We start from the raw sequence: 16,708 nt of genomic DNA on the forward strand, positions 1-16,708 counted from the left end.
TATCCATCAAAGAATAACATGAGACTGTCATTTGGAGAGACTTTGATGTGTCATCCATATCGCCGAAAATGCAATGGGGGGTTCGGGGATCAGGCCGTTGCCCGGACCGGGTCCGTGAACTCGACCAAGTCAAGCGTGCCTGGGCTTTAGCCTCTGGGGGTTCACGGGTAGCCTATACCCAGTAGGTTTCTGCTTTCCCCGTGCTTGGAGTTTCGAGCTTCTATTACCGAGCAGTTATCGTGCTACCAATTCTCCCGAGTGCTCTCGGTGACCTACATTTCTGATTGCGGCCTCCTAACTAGCCTTTGGGTTACTTCCCCTCAGACAGTCTGTGTTCCTGTGGCTTGTCACTACACTCTTCATATCATTGGAGGTGTAATCCATCATCTCTACATCTTCCCTTTCATTATATATCCATCCTGCCTTCGTCTTCCCGCCCGACATGATGGGTACTTGATTAGGGCGCTTGGGCGCACCCACCGCCGTCACGACACCACTCCCCTACACACCCTGATTCTTGACCATTTATAATGACTTTCGCTACGGTTTCGAGGAAGCTGAAGAATGCTGCCAGGATCATACTGGTCGGAGCACCTGGAGTGGGCAAAGGGACACAATCAGAGCGACTGATGGCACGCTTCCCCCAACTGTCCTCCATCGCAACTGGAGATCTTCTACGTGACAACGTCAATAAGAAGACCAACCTAGGTATGTGCGCTTTGTTCGAGACACACCCCATGGATTCGTACTGAACAAGACACAGGACAGCAGGCCGAGACCTACATGAACTCGGGAGGCCTTGTACCCGACCCTTTAATCCTGAACCTCATCCTCACCGAACTCACCTCTCGAAAATGGTTGGAAACCGCAGATACAAATGACAACATTATCGCCGCACTTGGACGTGGAAACGGGTCAGCATCGTCGGCGGTGACGGTATCCAACAATCCCAACACATCGTTCATCCTCGATGGATTCCCTCGCACCGCTTCGCAGGCTGATGCTCTATCGCATCTACTCCCGATCAATTTGGTGTTTCAATTGGTCACTCCCGTGGAGATCATTCTCTCCCGCATGGCAAACCGATGGGTGCACACGGCTTCTGGAAGGGTGTATAATGTGGGATTCAACGACCCTCAGGTGGCAGGCAAAGATGATGTGACGGGCGAGCCATTGGTACAGAGAGAAGATGACAGCGAAGCCACATGGAGAAAGCGACTGGCCAAATTCGACGAGACCAGCAAGAGCCTATTGGACTACTATCGTAAAGATGGGCTGGTGGTTCGGGTCCAAGGCAACAGCAGCGATGAAATTTCACCCCAGATATTTTCGGAAATAGAGGACAGATTCGGTACATAAGAAGATACCCGTTTATAGTATTATTAACATGACATGTCACATCATTATCCACTACTCATTGCTCGTGGTCGGGCTCCGCCCCCAAAGGATGTAACCTCGACTGTGATTTTCCAGATCCCATCAAGATCAGAATGATCTCTAAAGAAACAGATGCCCAGCCAGAGGTCCATGGCATTAGTCTGCGCGCGACGCGAAAACAGCCTCGGTAAGGATATGTCCGAGACTGATGGTCAAAGTAAAGTACCTAGGTATTTATTTCTTTGCCGGCGGGTGATTGAGGAAGAAAGAGAAGAGGAAGCGGTTCGCACCTGAACTTGAAAGAGATGAAATCCGTGCATCGGAGAAAATCTTGGCAGGCTAACTGTTTTGAACATGCCCGTGGTCGTCTGTTGCTTCCGCTGGAGTCCTTCACTGCCATCAGCTGCTGCTCTCGATCACCTGGGCATCCATCGGAATGTAATCGACCGTGTGGAAAAAAGGAAAGGGGAATGGCATAGTTCTAGCATACTGCCGCTTGTTCGGCATGATCCTTGACACCGCAGACAAACTGATTGTGATTCATGAAATCGAGAAAACCTTAATCAAAGGAATTCCAAGATCTGGATTCACTAAACGACATCTAGCAGTGCTGAGTACATCTCACATAAGGTGTCTGTCGCTTACAAGGTTCATCCATACTCCGACATTGGTGCAGAGAATCACGGTTCTTGTTAGCATATAGATGCCTGCTCATGAAACACAAGAGGGGAAGGGGTTAGACCCTCGAGTGTCAAGCCTGCCGCAACAGCCTCGCCTATGGTTCTCCAGACTCCCTTGACATTTATATTCGGTTTGGGATCACTGGTTGGTACGTATCAGACAAGGTCAGCTGTTCATTTGTACGGAGGACTCGATCCCTTGGTGGTCATCCATTGGATTGGGAGCGACAAGCAGTTGAAGATTGACTGCAAGGTTGGATCGGAAATGGAGCCTCGACATACAGGTGTCACGGGTAGGGACTAGTTACCTAGGTAGAATACGAACATGCAACTACGAGTACTACGAAGTAGGTATGTTTGAGACCAGGTTGAAGATGTGTCACGTACCCGTACCCGATCAGCGCGCAAATATTTTCAGGGCCAACACTACCTACACAATCACCTTTTGACAGCGCTTGCGTGCATATCGGCAGTGGTTCTCCGAAGATGACGCCTCGTAGCTCATCAGACGGGGTCACAATTCACGAGTATCCGCACCCCGTCGTACATGGCTCAGTTGGCAATACAGGCAGAATCTGGCCAGCCTGTTACTCAAATAAGCCACAGACAAGATGAGTGAATGATAGAGTGGCACGAGGGTATCACTGCATCAGTCCTGGTGGGACAAGAAGAATGGTCTGGGATATCAGGGTGAAACCCAGGGTCAGGCTCCAACCAAAAATCCACCAGTCTTCCCCAGACTGGAAGCACCACGTTAAGCTGGTTAGCTCCTGTTGAGATGGCACCACCTCAAACTATTAAAAGAACAATGTTAAATCAAGCGACAAGGGAGACCGCAATTATTGCCATGCTTGCAGGGTGCCAAAGGGCTTTGCACTGCTCGAATCAAACGAATTGTCCTGACCTGGTTGTGAGTCCTGAAACGTATTACTATGAGTCTCTGTTCTTTGGATGGTCAATGGGCGGCATGGTGCTTTTTCTTCTGCGTTGTCACATCTGTACGGATGCTTGACTGCGCCAGCTGAATGGGAAGCCCCGGGCAGGTTGGCCAGTGGGCGCATGACGATGGAATGTCAACCAGGGCCCGAGGGGCCTGGCGATAAGTGACCCGCCGCCCACTATCATCACTAAGCCCGAGTCAGCCTTAGTGGGACAAGGGCAGATTTGGCAGCCCGCGACAGCCTGACTAGCCCCATAAGCCCCCGGGGGCAAGCCCAATAATGAACCACGACAAACCCACTGCAGCCCGCCGTCTCCGGCCAATCGAAGCCGCGGTGCCAGGTGACGCATCAGCCAAACTCCCAGACTCTCCGCTCCTGTGAGCATCCAGAGGATCATCGCTCGATTTAGGCCGGCCCCAAGACCCGTTCGCCTGCAAGCCACATGCGATGGACGTTGGCGTTTAAGAAAAAACTGACGGCTTGCTCCTGCTAGGGGGTGTGTGGTGTGGATGGGTGGGTTAATATCACTTACGGGCACTGTTAGAGGGGGAGGTGATCGCCTGTATGGAGTCGCTTTGGTGAGAGACCAGACACCGGACCTTCACATCCATATCCACATCCACAACACTGCATCTGCGTCTGCGTCTGCGTCCACTTTGATGAGGCGTGAATCAATTCACCAACGTGAATCCATCAAGCCATCTGTTGGTCGCTACTTACTCATACTTTGACCGTTCTTGCAACTGCAACTGCAATAACTCGAACTCGGAACTCACTGTACCATCATCTCTCTCACTCCTTGCCTGATACTCCCGTGTTTGTCTCGGACGGCGGCTGTTTGCTGGTGATCCTGTCTCAAACGACTCGGTCCTGCTAGTACCAACGATATTACCACCATTCACCACCATCCCGGCACATCTGCCCGCAGTCAGTCCGCAGCAACTCGTATCCCTCTGACCACTTGCTTTCCTCTCGACTAGAACTCTTGGTTCTCGAATTTCCTCCTTGCATTACTCTTCCAAGACAAAGAAACAAGTCACTCCCGCCTGCTGATCAGCACAGACCAGAATCTGGTTCAAGCACCCTTCCTTCTCAAGGCCACAGTTGAGATTGATTCTTTCACCTGGCACACTACCCTTTCAATCCCACCCGGGCTATAAGGATCTTCTCTCAACGTCAATGGTTGCGCGGGCCTTACCGCGCTGGAGGACTTGGGAAGGGACAATATGAGACTCGGGTTTGAGAAGAAGAGCAGGCCCTGTTGCCTCCAGTCTTCCTCTCTAGAGTCGTCTAGACAGCTGCAAACAACCGCCTTGGAGGCTGGTTGGCCACCCCAACAGTACTCCTACCCTTTCGATCGACCTTCTCCGGGAAGATGATCTCAATTCCTTATCCTCCTCTACCATTACCCTCAATGGATCAGGTCCGAGATCCTAGCATCTATCATCGGCTGCCTGCAAATGCAACCTCTCGACAATACGCCATCCCCGCCGATTCGGGTCCTTATCGACGAGATCGACAGAACGCTCCTCAATTGTCCTATTCCGAGCACGAATCCCTTCGCTTGCGGAAGACACCACACGGCAGACTTCTTGAGCAGGATACCACACCCCTCGATAAGAGTGTCCAGTTTCCTGCCTCGAAACATGTCCTCTTATCGACTTCTCCCGACTTTCAACAAGCAGGCATTGCTTTCTCCTCACAATGGCCAGATATCAACCTCTTACCACAACCAGCCAGTCTCGGCGAAATCGATACGGGCAGAGATGGCAGATATTCTCAATCTTATGTCACTACCAAGCCATATTCATATCGAGAAGCCTGGGATTTCCCGGGCGGTCTTGACTCTATGCTGAACCAGACTCTCCCTCCTCAACCCACACAGAGGTTCTTCCTCCAACATGGCTCGAACATTCCCACAGTACTTCCTGCAACTATGCACTCTCAATTCGGGCCTACTGCTTCTGCCGGCCAAGAATGGTATGGACCATACTGGCCGGATGGTACTTATAATCCCTACCGACCCGCTGCCGTGCGAGATAGCCGATTCTTCCCAAGAGCCCCCACGGAACGATTCCCTCTGGACCATATACAGCAACCACAGACACTGCGTCGGTCTGGCCGACTGCCCGATTTGCAGAGTAGCTCATACTTACCTAGTCTTCCTCCGCTTGTCATGAACAATCCAATGCCACCATTGGACTTGCCATCTTCATCAAAGTGGCACATACAACAGGCTCCATACCCACCTGTACAGTATCCATATGCGCAACACTATCAACCTCACGATCTGTCTGGTCCCGGTCTGGTGCCGCTTCCTCGACCTTCGCTAATGTCGTTACATCCTGGCCCAAGTTCGGAACGCATTGCATTTAGAGATAAATCATTTGCTTGGGCTAATCGCATTTACATCGATCTTCTGGAGACAATTAGGTGCAGCACAAAAAGCATGCGAACGAATGGGAACAACTTCACTCCAGGGTCCGCAAATAAACTACCCATCTTCCCGAAGCCCCCTCAGCGGACAGGATCTCACTTTTCGGGCCAAACAAGTGGCAAAACAGGGCGAGAATCCAAGTCCTCAAAGCCGTTGATACGGAATTCAAGTGACTCGGCCGTCTATGACACTCCTTCGCGACCCCAGACCGCCATATATCGCCCACAAGCTACGCAATCTTTCAGTAATTTCCTCTCTCTACAGGATCCAGCTACTTCAAGCCAGTTCCCGATGCCACTATATGAACCAAAGGATAGAATACCGGAGATCTTGCCCCCACGTACAACTATCTCAGCTCCGCAGAGGCGCCCGCCAACCTTTGAGGAAGCTACCAGCGCACTGAACACAATGGTACTTCTGTGTCAAGAAGCCGAAGTTCCATGGGTAGATGGTATGCTTCTGGCAGGGTGTTTGGCTTACGGCCTGGGTAACTTTGCCAAAGCCGAGGAATGGTACTTGGCGGTCTTGAAGCAAGATAGTAATCATGTGGAGGCCATGTCGAATCTTGCTGCAACCTATCATTCTCTCCATCGACAAGAAGATGCTCTCAACTACTGGTTCGATGCTGTGAAACTGCGTCCCAGCTACTTTGAGGCTGTGGAACATCTCATTGGGCTGTTATGTGCTACTCATAGAGCACGGGAGGCTGTCCAGGTAATCGAATATGTGGAGAGCACTCTGAAGCTCAAGTATGACGACTCTTCTCATTCGTGGGGTGAGTATAGCGACGCAGAAAGTGAGACTCGCAGCCATGCCTCGAGTATTGCGACTGCAGCCTCGTATGAGAATGCTCACTACGATTTCGACCTTGAACTTAAGAGTGTCAGCACCGGTCCCCAATCCGAATCTCAAGCTCCTGGATTTGGTTCAAGTGGCTATGCCATTCCCGGTTGTGATAACGGGCGTATGCTAGCTTTGATACATGCCAAGGGAAACATGCTATACGCACTGGGCAACAACAATGGTGCTGCGTCAGCATTTGAGGATGCCGTTCTTGTTTCTACAGGTCAACGCAGACAGGGTATTCGCGGCTTGATCCATGATATTCTGAAAGCTTGCCTGTGTACGATACGAGACCCGGAATACGTGCGTTCGAAACTCGAGGGTAAGGATCCGATCCTGCTTGCACCTGAACACGCGGAAGCCACAGCAAGACACATGTTCCCACCCGAGGGTGACCTGCCTGGTTTGGAACATGTGATCCCATCTTTTGCCGTACAGGCTGCAATTTCTACCACGAGCAATTCGTTGCTGTCACTGGCCAAAATCTACCAGGATGGCATGTCGACTGCTACGGATATCGGAAGCCTCAAATCACCAAGCACAAGAGAGATTCTTGCTCTGTACTACCTGTCGCTGTCTTTACAACGGAGCCCGTCCACAGCCAACAATGTTGGCATCCTGCTCGCTGGTGTGCAACAAATCGTGCATCGCGCACACTTGGCAGATTTGAACTTCCCACAGATATCTAGCATACCAGGTGTGGTAGCAGGCAGTGGAATCTCACTTGCATTGATGTATTACAACTATGGTCTGAATATTGACCAAAAACATGCCCACTTGTTCACCAACTTAGGCAGTCTTCTCAAAGATATTGGTCAGTTGAATGCTGCCATCAAGATGTACGAACGGGCCGTGAGTTGCGATGGTAATTTCGATATCGCTCTGGCGAATCTTGCAAATGCTGTAAAAGACCAAGGCCGTGTTGCCGAAGCAATCAAATACTATCAACGAGCTGTTAAAGCGAATCCGGACTTTGCCGAGGCTGTTTGTGGACTTGCAACAGCGCTCAACTCAGTTTGCAACTGGCACAGCCGTGGTGGGATTCGCGCAGCAGATATAGGGCGCGATCGCTTGCATGTGGATGAGCGTGGAATGAAACATGAGCCAAATCGGTCTTATGGATGGATCAGCCGTGTTGTTGACATTGTGGCTAAGCAGCTCCGAGACGGAGAAAGCTGGGGGTGCGGCACGTTAACTCCCTCTGTCATTGAAACGCTATGCCAACAATTGGTATATCACAAGCAATCATCACGACCGAGTGATCGGGTTCAGCTACACCAAAATCTCCAACAGTCACTTAAGTACTGGTCTGGAAAGAAGTGGGAAGGCTCTCGCGTCGTACGACTCGTTGAACGGGCGATACGTCAGATTGGTTGGCAGTGGTATCAAGACCGATATAAGCACCACAAGGAGTTTCCAGTCCAGACCTATGCGCGGCCATATCTTCCCAACGCACTCTCAGCGCCGTCTGCGCCGACTGTTCTTCCGTTCCACACCTTTACCGCACCATTGTCAGCAAAACAGGTTCGACAGATTTCACAACGCAATGCCCTACGCATTTCGGTCTGTACGTTGAGGTCAGCCTGGCTTCCCAAGACTGTCTTTCCTCCGCCACCCCCACCGAGACCGTATCTAAACGTGGGATATGTCAGTTCAGACTTCAATAATCATCCCTTGGCTCACCTGATGCAATCTGTCTTTGGTTTGCACGATAGAACTCGTGTCCGAGCCATTTGCTACGCGACAACCGCATCTGATGGCTCAATACATCGTCAGCAGATCCAGACGGAAGCACCCGTCTTTCACGATGCGTCTTCTTGGAGTGTTGAGCGTCTTGTCAACCAGATTGTCAGTGATGAAGTGCATATTCTTGTCAACCTCAATGGATACACAAGGGGTGCTCGCAATGAAGTTTTCGCTGCCCGTCCGGCTCCCATCCACATGTCTTTCATGGGTTTTGCCGGTACACTAGGAGCCGAGTGGTGCGATTATGTTTTTGCTGACACGATTTCTGTGCCACCAACCACGCTTTCTCCGTGGAGACGCAATGTGGATATGGAAGATCGTTTGAGAGCTGATAGTCTCGTGGAAGACGCCGAAGATTGGGTGTACTCGGAGAACGTCATCTTTGCTCGAGACACATTTTTCTGTGTCGACCACAAACAGAGTGCCCCTGACGCAGAGCGTGGTCCACCCAATCTCAAAGACCCGGCGGCAAGAGAAGGGGCTTGGGAAAAGGAGCAGGCTGATCGTTGGAAACTCAGGAAGGAGTTGTTCCCCACACTTTCGGATACAGCTGTCATCTTGGGCAATTTCAACCAACTGTACAAGATCGACCCTTCCACATTTGCCATGTATCTCGAGATCCTCAAGAAAGTGCCCAATGCAGTCTTATGGCTCCTGCGATTCCCTGACTTGGGTGAACAAAACCTCCTCCAATACGCACGAGACTGGGCAGACAATGAAGTCGCCACTAGAATCATCTTCACGGATGTCGCAGCCAAAGGCGCTCATATTACGCGTGCATCTGTCGTGGATTTATTCCTTGACACACCAGAATGCAATGCTCACACCACAGCTGCTGACGTTGTATGGTCTGGGACACCGATCGTGACGTGGGGTAAGTGGAAGTATAAAATGTGCAGTCGTATGGCTGGAAGTATCGTTGCCAGTGCGCTCCCAGAAGGACGAGCTGGCACTGATGCTCGTACTGAGCTTCTTGTCAAGAGCGAGAAACAATATATCGATACGGCAGTTGATCTTGCAAGAGGTTTACGATACCAGAATATCGGAGCTTCCTCTTCATCCAAACCAGGTGGTGGCAAGGGAAGACTCATGGATTTACGGCGCATGTTATGGGAAGGCCGGTGGACTAGTCGACTATTCGATACCCAGCGGTGGGTGAGGGATGTCGAACGCGCGTATTGGTCTGCATGGGAGAACTGGGAAAAGGGCGAAGGAGGTGATATTTGGTTATGATTTACAGCGCGGGCAACAAACATTTGGGTCGCAAATCAAAGTGGCGGCCAGAATAGCGTGAAGCAAGGCTGTTGCACATGCACAATGGGCATGGCAAAGTTTTCGACGGGAAACATGACAAACTTGATGATGTTTATGACACCAACGCAAATCCTTAAAAGACGGGATGTTGCCAGAGATACCAATTTTTTCATCGTTTTTCACGGACTGCCGGACGGATTCGACTAACTAGATAGGTAGGTAGTTAGTTAGATCGGGGAGAGCAGTCGATGTATACAGCATGCATTTGCACGGGCGTCGGAAGGTGGGTAGGAGTTGGGACACGATAGAGATGTCCAGGCTATGCAGAAGAAACGGCCATCTTCATGTCCGACTAGTTCGTTATTAGTCTTATTTCACCTCGGATTATTTCCGCATCCTTTCGCTTCCCCCGGACTGAGAGTGCTTCAAACTTCGCGGCCCAGGTATTGGGGGCTCGGGCTGACCATGCACCCCAGAGCAGCCCCACCAACCTATCCATCTGAATCCATAAAGGATGTTCCAAGAGGGATTCTTCTCCAGGTGGGTATTTGTTCGACCGTCTTTGCGTGAATGCTCTCGCCTTGGCAGCTCAAAACCAGTCTTTAGAAGTCACCGCATCTTGGCCAGCAGGCCTTTCAGTGTAGAAAGCCATCTCTGTGCGGACACATCTGATCTTTGCGTCAAAGAATGGCCGTTATGGATCACTCAAGCTCTGTAGTCTCAGAACCCGAGGAGCAAACCTCAAGATCTGGTGACGGAACGTGGGACCGCCGAAGCCCCCGTGTGCGATCGCGACGTCCCAGATATGCAAATCGAGCGTGGTATGCTTCTGTTCCCGATCTCCATTATATAGTGAGCTAATGATCAATTGCAGCAAGGAATGTAAGCGCAGAAAAGTTAAGTGCTCCGGGGAGACGCCTTGCTACCATTGCCGCCGTCATGAGGTGCAATGCTTGTACTCAAAGCACATATCTAGCCGCTCAGGGAAGTTATCGTAAGTTGTACCGTCAATAAGAGATGACGGTTCCAGTCCCACTTGCTGACTGCGAAAAGCGAGATGGCGGAGCTGAGGCAACAACTCGAGACACTACAACAACATGTCACTCTGCTTGTCTCCCGAGAGAGAGCTCCCGAGCCTCCTGCCCACACCCAGGCTCTTTCCGGATCAGATTGGATGCGCTCACCTCAATCAGGGTCGGACATGCATCTGCCTCTCCTGTCGCCTGCGCATCAGCTTTCTATCAGTCAGTCGTTAACAAAGCCGAGAAGTGTACAAAACAATGGCTCCAAAACTTCAACCCCATCACACATTGGTGGCACCAGGGCAGATTCCCTTCCAGTAACCGACTCGGCAGAAGCCACCCTGAGTCACTTTTCCGGTGCCACTGTGAATGCCACCTCTTGTTCCGGGAGAATGGCCATTGCATGCCATCCGCTCCTGTCACTCTCCCACGCCGAGGCACGAAGGCTAGTCGATGTCTACGAAGACGAGTGCGGGTCTGTCTATCCCCTCATAGACATCGTACATCTTCGAAATTTCACCACCCAGCTCTATGAAAGCGTCACGGTTTCAACGAACCCAACGACATGGAGAGCTTTCAAACTCGATCAATCTTCCAAAAGACATTTCAATACATTGGAGATCGTCCTCGCCATCGCACTGGTCATCGAAGGTCATGGTGCCACTGATCTCAGTTCAGCGTTGATGGACGAGTTGGAGGCTGAGATTGACCATCGCCCCTCTGGAGTGTCTGCTGACACTCATCTTGCCGAGATCTTGACGCTTATGGTAAGTCTGGTCGTTTTCTGAGATTGGGTGGAACTATCCACTGACGAGCCACAAGAGTTTCTACCAATTCTATCGTGACGAAGAAGTCCTTGCTTGGCGAACAATTGGACTTGCTGCAAGGATCGCCCTGGAGATAGGTTTGCACCTGAACGATCCACCATTTGCTACTTTCCAGAGCGTGCAAGAGCGAGAACTCGCAAATCGGCTTTTCTGGTGCATCTATTGTCTTGACAGACGTTGGAGTTTTGGAACCGGTCTGCCATTTGGTATACAAGAAGACGATATTGACCCAAGTCTTCAGGAACCGGTGAGTTGATCTCACTGACACCAGCAAGCTTCACAAACTAACTTTCGTTTTTGTTGTAGGTTGATTCATATCCATTTCTTTTCACAAGCATGATAGCACACTCGAGAATCGGCTCGAAAATACTCAAGGCCTTCTCGGGATCTGACCATCTGGAGCTATCACCAAAGAGAGAGGAGACTGCTTTTCTCAAATACCAGGTTCAACAATGGTACAACTCTCTCATCCCGGAATTGCGAATCGAGCAGGGTCAAGAACCTGTTCTTGAATCCCTCTCCCCAGCACGTAATAGACTACGGGTCCTGAACTGTCTCCGAAAGAACCAGCTCCTGATGATGATTCATCGAAGGACTCTTTATACACAAGCCTCGATAATTTCTGATCCACAGGGGGCCAGAGTCGCTGTTGACCTGGCGAAGAACACCATCAATCTGTTAGTTAGACTCGGCAAAACCTCTGAGATTTACCGCTCCCATGCGGCTTGCTTCAACTACTTCCTATACTCCACCTTGACGGTGATCCTTCTCGCCGCGTACCACGCGAAGGCCCAGTTCCACGAGTACTGTCGAGAAGAGCTGCACATGGCCCTCAACCTCATAGGAGGCATCTCAGCAAAATCCAATATTGCTAGGAAGCTGTGGAAGATTATCAAGCACCTCAAAGTTACGATCCCCGACACCGGCATTCTACACTACATGGAGACTCAGCAAGATAATCCAGGGCAGCAGCAGGATCGACTATCTCATGCCAACCGTGCTTACCAGCACGAACATATAATAGCCTTACCCGCACCGCCTAGCCAGCTCCTCAACAACAACACCAGGATGGGCCCACCTCAGACATCAACAAATCCATTGTCGATGACCACTAGTACGGGGACCTCTACCGCATATGGCGACTCCGGAAATGCATTTTGCACAACTAGTGACTACGCCGTCGATGGTAGCCTACTGAGTTCGGAACTGTCGGACCTCTTCCAGGCCATCGACCCCACAAGATATAATCAGACACCCTTGCAACTATTTGACCCGCAGCAGCCTCAGAGCTCGTCTCAACCATCGGTGCATACATCAGGTTTTCATCTGCCAAGGTCGTTCTCGAGAGATGTAAGGACTGTATTCTGATATAATATGCCCCATTCTTGGGGACTTGCAAGCATACGCGAGGCGGGTGGGGTCGGCGGCGTACAGCGAAGCGATACCATATCTGTATGGTAGCGGTTTCACGGAGGACAGAACTCATAGCTCGGAACTCAATCAAGTTTTCTCGCTATCTTGGTCGTCTGATATCATGAATTCATTATCAAACCGGCCCGGACCAGTTTCAAATGATTTTTAGGCCATTTCAATGGGACAAAAACATATATTCCCCCCTTTTCGAAGCCTGAAGTAGTGATCTGGGCTCTCCAAGAAATAAATAATCCATCAATTAAAAACCAAAGATGTTGGTTGTGAAAGACCTTGTTAGTTGTCTATAAGCTCAGACGCGAACAAACAGCATTCAAAAGCAAGACCTATACCGAGGACGCGGCACTCTCCCCAGCATCCCCGTCCCTGCTAAGCGTAAAGGAAGGAAATCCATTATCGACACATTCCTGCAGCTTCTGCGACCACATGCCCAAACCGCCGAAAAACACCAGCGTCGACTTGACCTTCCCCTCGACATTTCCACCGTAGAAGTACGACGCCGCCTTCTTGAACAACATCTTATCGCTGACCAGGTCACACAGGGTACCCCACTCCTCCTCGCCCTGCAACGTCGACTCCAGTGCGACTTTCCCGGCGAGCTCCCTGCCGCCACGGCGGACGTCCTCGACATGGGCGATCGCGGCCGTGATGAAGTCGACGTGCGCCTCGACCATGGGCGGGACGTTGGCGAGCGGCGACTTGGGCCCGAGAATCATGAACAGGTTCGGGAAGCCCGCGGCCGCGACGCCCATGTTCGTCGTGGGCCCGGCCAGCCAGTGCTCGTTGAGAGTCGTGCCGGTGCGGCCCTGGATGTGCAATTTGCGATACGCCCCGTCGAACGCGTTGTAGCCCGTCGCGCAGATCAGCACGTCCAAGTCGTGCCTCGTCCCGTTGGCCAGGCGCACGCCCGTGCTGGTGATCTCCGCGATCGGGTTGGCCATGATGTCGACGATTTCGACGTTCTCGCGGTTGAACTGCTCGTAGTAGCCCGTGTCGCATAGGGGTCTGCGTGCGTAGAGTTCCGTGGGCGTCAACTTGCGTCGCTTTTCCGGGTCTTTGACGATCTCGGCGATCTTGCCTTTGATGAAGTCGCAGGCCGTCTCGTTGGCCGCCTCGTCCGTCACGAGGTCCTCGAACGTCTGCACGAGGAAGCGGATCCCGCTGCCGGCGTCCCACGCCTTCTGGTAGATTTGCTGTCGCTCCTCGGCTGACACGTCGAAGGCTTTGACGGTCGATTCTTGGAATCCTCCGCCCGTGAACGACGTGCGTGCTTGTGCCCAGATGTCGTCGTACGTCCGGTTAATCTCGTCACGCTCTTCTCGCGACACGGGAGCCCGTCGTGCTGGAATGCTGTATTGCGGGTGTCGTTGGAAACAGAGCAGTGAGCCGACGTTTGGCGCTACCGTCGTGATCAATTGGACCCCGGTGGAGCCGTTCCCAATCACCCCGACCCTTTTGTTGCTGAAGTCGTAAGTCTCAGGCCACCGCGCAGTGTGATACAGTTCTCCCTTGAAGTTGTTGCGTCCAGGGATGGCGGGCCAGTTGGGCTCGCTGAGGAGGCCGATGCCTGTGACCACGTATCGGGAATTGAACACCCCGTCACTTGTATGCACGGCCCATGTATAATCCTCTTCGTTCCATTTCATCGAGACCACCTCGGTGCCGAATTGCATATATTTTCGCAAATCATGGCGGTCCACAACGTGGTTCAGATATGCAAGGCAATCCTTGGAGTCGAGGTAATTATGTGTCCACTTGTATGTCTGTAAATCCTCCTTGTCCCAGGAGTATCGGTATAAGGGAGAGTGGGTGTCACTCATTGCTCCTGGGTATCGATTCCAGTACCACGTCCCTCCAGGGCCTTCCGCTCGGTCGATCACCTTTATTGTCAGACCAAGTTTGACAAGTCGGTATGCTTGGTAAATGCCGCCCATGCCGGCCCCAATGATCACCGCATCGTAGTATCGCTGAACCATGTTGAATTATCAACTTCGTCAACCCTTAAAATGAATAAGGGTTTTTCGGTTAAAATGCACACCAAAACGCAGCCTGAATCAAGACAACTGTACAACGGTCAGGAGAATGTGGACTAGAACAGGACTCATCAATCGTATCTAGTATTTAATCAGACGTATGATTACGCGCAAATTCCTTAGCTCTCCTTTGCCACTGGAGAGCTCGGAAACTCGGTCTCCACAGGTTTTTTCGCAATCTTCACCTTTGTTGGTACTCGGATGATGATGGTCAGCGTGAGGCCCCCTTTCCAGCAGTTAGGGCGAGCCAAGATGACGATGTATCTTACTACATAGGTAGGGAAATATGATCTGACTCTGGAGTGTGGGGAACGTTCCGCACTAGATGATGTCCTTAGGCTGTAGTGGTAGCTAAGATCGTGGGGATGTCTGCGTGAGCAGCCCCGTTGCCCCCAGACGAATACATGACTGGAGGTGGCGCACGGGAAGCCATGCATGAGTTTGGATAAATAACCAATGAGCAGCCCGCTTCTCAAAGTTCGGTACTTTAGCATCAAACTCGGAACTTCGGTTGCGAGATTCCGAGCCCCAGCGGCAAGTATTGAACAGACTCAGCATCAGAGAATACCAACATCTATTATCTCCCTTCTAGGTCGACAGCACAGCTTGTAGTCCGGGGAATATACTGCGGCCTCCGAGAGCCGAGGAAGTGCTGCGAGATTCCGCACAATGTTCTGGGCTTGAAATGCCTCGTACGGCTTGACCCCAGCATTAATGTCTCATGAGGTTGCGCCGTCACCTCGTGCTGGTTAATCAAATGGCCAACTTCGAAGAAACGCGAATTCATAAGACGGCCGAGAAAATGACAAAAGGAGTGGCAATCGTGACGGGATCGTCTCAGGGACTCGGCAAAGCCATTGCAAGCCGTCTGTCTCACGATGGCTATGCCGTGGTGATCAATGATATCGCTAGTAAAGGAGATCAAATAGAAGTGGTGGTGCAAGAAATCATCGCATCTGGGGGTACGGCAATTGGTGTGGCTGCAGATGTGACCAAACGGATCGAGGTCCAGAATCTTGTCGACACAGCGACCGAGAAACTTGGCACCCTCACGGTCATGGTCGCCAATGCAGGGCTTGCTCATGCTGACGGCATATTCGACCTCAGCGAAGAACACGTCCAGCGTATTCTCAACGTCAACATTGCCGGTGTGTTCAATTGCTATGTTGTGGCGGGCAAGAAGATGGTGGAACAGCGAAAAGGAGGTAAGATAATTGGAGCTACCAGTGTGGCAGCATTCATGGGAAATTCTTATATTTCTGCGTACACGGCTTCAAAATGGGCGGTCAGGGGTCTCACGCAGGTATGTGTTCTATTATTGTTGACGAAGACTTACAGGATTTGACCCTGACATGAGATCTATTGGTAGACATTTGCGGTTGAACTAGGTGCAATGTCCAAGGGTCACGAGAAACCTATCAATGTGAGTGGATTTTGTTCGAAAGATCGGCGAGTTCTTTTGTACCCAACTGAACTTGGTTTTCAGGTTAACTGTTATGCTCCTGGAATCGTAGGAACTCCCATGTGGAAGGTAAGTATTTCCATTCTGCCTGTACTTCTAATGCATTTCATATACATCTACTCACCAAAGCGAAACCTAGGTATTGGAAGATAAGTTGCAGGAGGTCGGTGCGCCTAAAAAGGAAGACCAGAGTCAAATGGAAGCTTTTGCCTTGTCCATAACGACTTTGGGGAGAGTTTCCGTCCCAGAGGATATCGCGAACGCTGTCAGCTTTCTGGCTGGGACCGATTCTGATTGGGTAACGGGACAGGTATATGTCTTCTTCCTCCCGAATTGTGCTGCGATCATCACTAACACGAAGTTTCCATAGAGTCTTGTAGTGGATGGTGGGATTGCCTTCAATTGAGATAACTCGTAGAAAAATCATTATCTGAGTTGTGGCTTGCACTTGGCGTGTTGTTCGTACGTCGGGGTAGATATCAGCCAATTAGCACAGGATGCGTGTCGACAGCGCCACCGGGTCTGGAGCCATGAGACTAGTATGCATGAAACGGCTCGAGCAACCCAGCGCTACCCCTGACGTTGCTGCCTAGTTCTCTAATATCTGATTGATGTAACGTGAGAACAACCTTAGTCTCTAGGTGAATACTTTTGA

At 51.1% G+C, this 16,708-nt stretch overlaps 5 protein-coding genes across 5 annotated transcripts; 4 read left to right on the plus strand and 1 right to left on the minus strand.

Moving 5' to 3' along the window:
• Window positions 1–530: 530 nt before the first annotated feature.
• LTR84_002582 (uncharacterized protein) lies at window positions 531–1,359 on the plus strand (the record flags this gene model as incomplete). The annotated part of the gene is made up of 2 exons (XM_064846191.1): window positions 531–708; window positions 764–1,359. 2 exons carry the CDS (start codon window positions 531–533, stop codon window positions 1,357–1,359), a joined length of 774 nt encoding a protein of 257 aa, XP_064706416.1.
• A 3,053-nt stretch (window positions 1,360–4,412) lies between these two features.
• LTR84_002583 (uncharacterized protein) lies at window positions 4,413–9,257 on the plus strand (the record flags this gene model as incomplete). The annotated part of the gene is made up of 1 exon (XM_064846192.1): window positions 4,413–9,257. One exon carries the CDS (start codon window positions 4,413–4,415, stop codon window positions 9,255–9,257), a length of 4,845 nt encoding a protein of 1,614 aa, XP_064706417.1.
• Window positions 9,258–10,692: 1,435 nt separating this feature from the next.
• Window positions 10,693–12,495, plus strand: LTR84_002584 (uncharacterized protein; the record flags this gene model as incomplete). The annotated part of the gene is made up of 3 exons (XM_064846193.1): window positions 10,693–11,067; window positions 11,123–11,374; window positions 11,434–12,495. The coding sequence occupies 3 exons, from the start codon at window positions 10,693–10,695 to the stop codon at window positions 12,493–12,495; spliced, it is 1,689 nt and encodes a 562-aa protein (XP_064706418.1).
• A 389-nt stretch (window positions 12,496–12,884) lies between these two features.
• LTR84_002585 (uncharacterized protein) lies at window positions 12,885–14,534 on the minus strand (the record flags this gene model as incomplete). The annotated part of the gene is made up of 1 exon (XM_064846194.1): window positions 12,885–14,534. One exon carries the CDS (start codon window positions 14,532–14,534, stop codon window positions 12,885–12,887), a length of 1,650 nt encoding a protein of 549 aa, XP_064706419.1.
• An 814-nt stretch (window positions 14,535–15,348) lies between these two features.
• LTR84_002586 (uncharacterized protein) lies at window positions 15,349–16,459 on the plus strand (the record flags this gene model as incomplete). The annotated part of the gene is made up of 5 exons (XM_064846195.1): window positions 15,349–15,894; window positions 15,961–16,014; window positions 16,078–16,122; window positions 16,193–16,363; window positions 16,424–16,459. The coding sequence occupies 5 exons, from the start codon at window positions 15,349–15,351 to the stop codon at window positions 16,457–16,459; spliced, it is 852 nt and encodes a 283-aa protein (XP_064706420.1).
• Between the last annotated feature and the right edge of the window lie 249 nt (window positions 16,460–16,708).

The sequence above is a fragment of the Exophiala bonariae genome (assembly GCF_035927105.1).
Source record: "Exophiala bonariae strain CCFEE 5792 chromosome Unknown scaffold_13, whole genome shotgun sequence".
Lineage (NCBI taxonomy): Eukaryota > Fungi > Ascomycota > Eurotiomycetes > Chaetothyriales > Herpotrichiellaceae > Exophiala > Exophiala bonariae.